Raw genomic sequence first — 6,064 nt, 5'->3', positions numbered from 1 at the left:
CTTCTGCTCACTCTGCCACTTTTAGCACTTATTGTTCAATTATTAACTTAATCTTCTAGGCCAACATACTATATATATGATGTTGGTTCTCAAAACTATACATTTGTTCATTTTTGTGGTTGAATGGAACAAGTGGGGCTTGTAACATTGCTACGAGCGGCATGGCTCCTTGCTACTTTGCCGATTGTTGCAGTATGGTTGCAGTTACCTGGCTTTCGTTGGTTACATGGAGCTATATTGGGGCTCGCTAAGAGAGGCAAGGCTTTAAAGTCCAACACTGTGAGTGCATTACCCTTTTTTTGGACACTGTGTAGTCGTCCACCCGAAACGCCCTCATGTGGTCGTCCCAGCATATAATAATTAGCATGATAAGCAAGCATTTCTCCTTTTTTGTGTTGTTGAATATTGAAGCAAACTGATTGCATGTTTGCATTTCAGAATCTAACCGTGCCTCATAGTTTCTTCTCTCACTTTTATGTGGTGGGCACTTTGTGGACGACTATGCTGCTTGTTGCAGTATGGTCTTATGCAATGATGATCGATCAGCAGGATCACCTTAACAAATCTTTGCCCGTGTACGATGTTTGGCTATCCGTATTTATGCTTTCGCTGATGGAAGCACAAGTTGTGCGACGCTTTTATGAGTCCGTCAACGTTTTTAACTACAGTCCATCAGCTCGATTGCATATCACTACTTATTTATTGGGCGTATTGTAAGTTTTACACATGCGCAACTATTTATTTTTCCCAAAATAGTATTACTTTGAGAAGGTGTGGATAGAGTGGTGGTCCGAAAATAGGGAGGTGTGCCTTAGGCCATCCGTAGTCATAAAGTCCCTTTGTGGACGTTATGCGACACGTGTCGTGCCACGTCACACAGGGGCTTTATGGAGCATTATATTACTAGAGCCCGTAGTCATAAAACCCCTACCAATCATTACCTAATTATTAATTTTCATTTTTATTAATTAATTAAAAAGCACTTAACTTTTTTTGATTGGTCCATTTTCGAAAACAACCCCCCCCCCCATACCGCCGCTATGGAAATAGCGTTGCCCCCCTTTTTTTGCCCCACAACGCCGCCCGTCGTGGTGTGCTAGGCGCTATGGGGGCGTTATAGGAGAAAAGGGCGCCACATACAACCCCATTACACATGCTCTTAGAGGTGCGAAAATGGGCTAGTCGCCTATTGGTTAATTTAATATTCACTGTCACTTTAATTTCAAATTCATCAAACAAGTATACAACATATAAGATATTCATGTATATAATAAATAAATAAATAAATAAATAGATAAGGTTAAATTATTGTATAAATATAAAAAGAAGATCCTTGTATTTTTCTAGTGCATTAAACAACTTCCGAAGTGATAATCAAACTTAAACAAAGAAAAAGTCATATTGTCACATGGTCTTAAGACAACCCATTTATAAAAGGTCTTAAACAAGGTGATCATCTCATACGTATTGAGTTAATGAGTTTTAAGCTTTTTGTCCGATTAATCTTAAGCTATAATCCTTTTCTATTCATTTTGAACACCGTTTTGAAGATCTTCACTTACTGACTGATATAATCATTGTTGAATCAAACAGTTACTATATAGCAACTCCGTTATCTCTATGTTGTACTATTACACCTGAAATGTTGGACTTTGTGAAGAATCTGGATATTACAGAATTAAACATGTTGAGAACCAAGTTTGATATATGGTTGTTGTTTACTCCTTTGTTGAGGCTTCGATGGTATACGTGGATAGGTGCAGTTATATTCTTATGGGGTTGGGTACATCAGTTTCGTTGTCATGTAATTCTGGTGAGTGAATGCCTTACCACTCTTTTCTCTCTATTGTTGTGAAATATTTGTATATACATGCTTGTTTTGTTAGTTATCGAGTAGTATAAATGTATTAATTTGGTATTTCGGAACGAGGCACTATGGAAAATTAGAGGAGGGGTACGTTTAATCAACCTCGTACATTAAAATCCTTGCTAAGGGTGCATGCTATGGCTTCGGTGAATGGTTCGGGGATGCCATTCACCGATCGATGAACCATTCCCCCTAAATCGGTGACCCCCATTCGGTGACCATTGTTTGCCTTTTTTGGTGAATAGTCACCGAAGTGATTGATGAGAAGGGTGAGCCATTTTCGACCGTTGGAGTAAATATTTTTGACCGTTGCCCTCTTTGATCGTTGCCCTCTTGACCGTTATAAACAACCCAATTGAAAAAAGAATCCGTTGCCCTCTATTTTTTATATAACCCACAATTTTTAATCATTTTAAAACACACAACTCTTTCAAAACATCTCTCTTTCTACATCCACAAACACCATGGATAAACAAAACAAATATAATTGGCCATGCAATTTCTAAATATTAGGTTTATTATGGTTTAATTTTTTAGTTTTAAGTATGTAATGTGTTTTTTAATTAAAAGTACTTTTATATAGTTTAAAATATGTTTTATTTATTTATGCATAATTTATAATTCTAGAAAATAAAAAATATATAACTCAAACACCCTAGAGTGATTGAGCCATACCTAGTGATTGAGTGCAAAATGGGGAGTGGAATGGGGAGTTGACATTGCATAATATTATTGGTTAGAGAATCACTCAAACACCCTAGAGTGATTGATTGAACCATACCCCCCACCCTAAGTACTTTTTACTTGCGAGAAGCTAAAAATGATAATAAGAAGGTCCATCTTAATTGTGAAGTTTGATTAAAAATGCAACAGGAATTATCGTTAAACAACATAGAATTTTTGGCCAAGTTTGTAAGAGCATCTCCAATAGGGGTGTTTTTTTAATGTTTTTATGATGCGAGGTGTCATTGCCCCACCAATCACAAAAATTCTTTCTGTTGCCTTATTCATATCACCTAAAAACACACACTCTCTCTCTCTCTTCTCTCCTTCCTCCCTCTCACAACACCTCTCTCTCTCTCTCCTTTTTTTTTTTTTGAAAATACATATTTTTCACTACATACATCATCACACTTTCTCTCCTCTACCTCACATTCTCTCTCATCCACCTCATCTTTCTCTCTTCTTAAAAACACTTGACACCTTATTGGGAATGCTCTAACGTGCTTGTATATACCTTAAGATCATGGCCAATTAACAAGCTATTTTTTTTCTTGTTTTTGGAGGTCCACGTGGAGTCGTTGACCATTTTTCAGTTTTTGACTGTTCTTGGACTCGGTGTTGTAGCTCGGTTTTGAGTAATATTCTTTTTGTGCTCGAATTTGTAAAACCGACTTGGTGGTGAGGACGATGTCCGCTTTAACAAATAAAAAAAATCTTTATATGCTTTGTAGTAAAAATAAATTTACTTACAAATTTATTAACTTTAAAATTTTATAATTTCTTTTACTATAAGTTACAACTTTTAAAACTTTCCCCTCCGACGAAAAAAAATCTTAAATAAATTTAAACTTTCATATTTATATTTTCCCCACCAAAAACTATTTTTAGATATTTTATTAAAATAAAATAATTGGTAATTATAAACAAGGGTTGAAGTTAGCTACAAAGTACAAAAATTTTAAAAAGTATACAAAGTTATAAAATATCATAACGTTAATCATAAAACACACTCAAAATCCACAGATAACATTGCGGAGGTTATTTAAACACCATATAATGTGAGTTTTGTTTTGATTATTTGGATGATAAGGTTCTAATTATCGAATGGTTGACATTATTGTGTTTTACGTTAATTATCATGTTGTGTTTTATATTCGTAGTTGTATGATGGTAGGTTTGAAGTTTTATGGACTATTAGGGTTCTAATATCATGTTCAAGTAATATTCGTTTTTTGTTTGTGGGATTGAGTGTGTTTTATGGCTAACATTATAGTGTTTTACGACTTTTTACAACTTTTAGAAGTTTTGGACTTTGTAACCTAACTCCCCTCTTATAAACAAATATAAAAGGTAATAATGTTTATCTTGTTTTTTTTTTTTTTTTTCTTATTAGGTGAGTTTTAAGTGCTTTTGTAAATGAGTGTTTTTTAGATGATAGATAATTATTCATATTTTTAGATGTTTTGGGAGTTTGTTATTGTGAATGGTCTAAGTAACTATAAATTTTTATTAATATATAATAAGTTTGGCATGTTAGAATTGATCACCAAGCTTTTGTTATTGATAATGTTTATCTTGTTTTTTTTAGGTTTTCTTAGAATTGATCACCAAACTTTTGTCTCACTAACTAAATTATGGGTTGTTTGTTGTTTTCTTCTACAAATTTCTAGAAAAAAATGTGATGATATTATGTACTTTGTATGTGTGATTTCCCTAACATTTATTGTTGGTCAAGTTCTAAAATGAGTTACTTATTCTTTTAGAGAACAATTTTTTACTCGCTACGGGCCCTCAGATATTTTTGGGACAGCCATGAGTGAAGTTTCAAATATTGTGAGCATGTCTCAAGCATATTTAGGATATCTACGTTGTTTGTTATTCAAAATATACATCAAACTATTTATTGAGATAAAAGCATATCATACACGTATATGCTTGAATTCTACCAAGAAGGTCAAGGCATTCAATAGCAAATTGAATAAACTTTGTGAAGTACTGCAAAGCTTAAGAGCCATGATTATTAGGGTATTCATAGGTTCATTTTTTAGTTTCTACATTTCTGTTTATCCGTTTTGAATATTTTTTAACAAAAAACCTATATTTCAATCAACTAATGTGTTATCCATCACTAACCTAATCTATAACTAGGGTTCCTTGCGAAATAAGCCTGAAAACCTGAATGAGTATGCTATTCCTCATGGCGATTGGTTTGAATATGTCTCCTCAGCACACTATACGGCTGAAATTGTAAGTTCTTCACTCATTCTACAAAAACATATTTTCAACAGATCAATGAAAACATGATCACACAACAAAGAAATCATGAGATAATTAGATTCATCTCACTATATAATGTATAATTTTGATAATGAAGGTCATCTACGGTGGTCTTCTGGTGGCTAGTGGTGGGAGAGATCTCTCATTGTGGTTACTTTTTGCATTTGTGGTTCGTATGCTTTTTCGCCCCTTGTAATACTTGGAGCTTGTAGGTTTCATTACAACAATTAATAAACTTCACACGTGTTTATTGTGCAGGTAGCAAATCTTGGTTTTGTAGCAACGTTAACACATGCATGGTACCTGCAAAAATTCGATGATTACCCTCGGAAACGGCGTGCTATTTTCCCGTTTGTTTTTTAAAGACTCTCTAGGTTATAAGTGTTGAAAGTAACTCAAAATAAAAGTTAGTTGTGAAGTATGTTAGGAACATGGATATCACGTGTATGGAAGTCCAGTTTTAATTTATTCAAATAAGTAAACTAGTGGTCAATTTCTTCGGACTCGTTTATTGCTGGTCGATCGAGAGTAGTCTGTTTAGAATTTTATACACTATTGTCTCTTGTTTGCCATCCCAAATTTTCATCGTTTTCCCTCGTGTGACATGTCAGCGTCACATCAGTTTTTTACAGATTTCTTCAGATTGCGCGTTGTAGTTTTAGATTTCCCCAAAACTAATAGCTTTAAAATAATTTATATATTTAAATGTTTTAAATATAAATTAAAGTAAAAGAGATATAAACAAAAAGTAAATCAAATTTCAATATATTTTAGTTATATAGTTTAAGGTGGTTTTAAAAATACAAGAAACTCTAATCTATACAACCTAATAAAAGCCATACCTAGGGGACACATGTCCCCCATCTAGGGCCTCAAAATCTCATTTTCCCGCCATTTTTCTAGTCTATTGATTTCCCTGATGTGAAACCTGACACAGGAATCGAATAACAAATTCGGGTCATTATTGTTCCTTCCATATATAAAGCAAGAAACCATTTTATCTTGCACTAGGGTTTCATCTTCTTCAACAAACTTCTCATCTCCATCTCAAACGACTGATTTTTCTAAGAAACCCTACCTGCGGCGATGATTCACATCGGTTTCTGGTACGCTGATTGCATTGATGGAAGGCAACACTGTAAATTATTCTTCTCCATGTGGCATCGACGACACCATCAGCACCATTCTAGGGATTGT

General features: G+C 34.2%; 1 protein-coding gene across 1 annotated transcript; it reads left to right on the top strand.

Annotated features, from left to right (window-relative positions):
* On the top strand, positions 1 to 5,360 carry LOC110923305 (polyprenol reductase 2). The gene is made up of 6 exons (XM_022167438.2): positions 1 to 279; positions 439 to 713; positions 1,594 to 1,813; positions 4,739 to 4,837; positions 4,965 to 5,036; positions 5,126 to 5,360. Exons 1-6 carry the CDS (start codon positions 124 to 126, stop codon positions 5,228 to 5,230), a joined length of 927 nt encoding a protein of 308 aa, XP_022023130.1. The 5' UTR covers positions 1 to 123; the 3' UTR covers positions 5,231 to 5,360.
* Positions 5,361 to 6,064: the final 704 nt, after the last annotated feature.

The sequence above is a fragment of the Helianthus annuus genome, chromosome 17 (genome assembly GCF_002127325.2).
Source record: "Helianthus annuus cultivar XRQ/B chromosome 17, HanXRQr2.0-SUNRISE, whole genome shotgun sequence".
NCBI lineage: Eukaryota > Viridiplantae > Streptophyta > Magnoliopsida > Asterales > Asteraceae > Helianthus > Helianthus annuus.
Note: the sequence above shows the minus strand (reverse complement) of the source record. Positions and strands in the feature narration are given on the sequence as shown.

What these genes read in the sequence shown, in the direction of transcription:
- LOC110923305 (XM_022167438.2), top strand. Translation starts at nt 124, where the DNA reads ATGGAACAAGTGGGGCTTGTAACATTGCTACGAGCGGCATGGCTCCTT. An exon ending in ACTTATTTATTGGGCGTATT is followed by an intron (nt 714 to 1,593) that starts GTAAGTTTTACA and finishes TGAATCAAACAG; the next exon opens with TTACTATATAGCAACTCCGT. An exon ending in TTCGTTGTCATGTAATTCTG is followed by an intron (nt 1,814 to 4,738) that starts GTGAGTGAATGC and finishes ATCTATAACTAG; the next exon opens with GGTTCCTTGCGAAATAAGCC.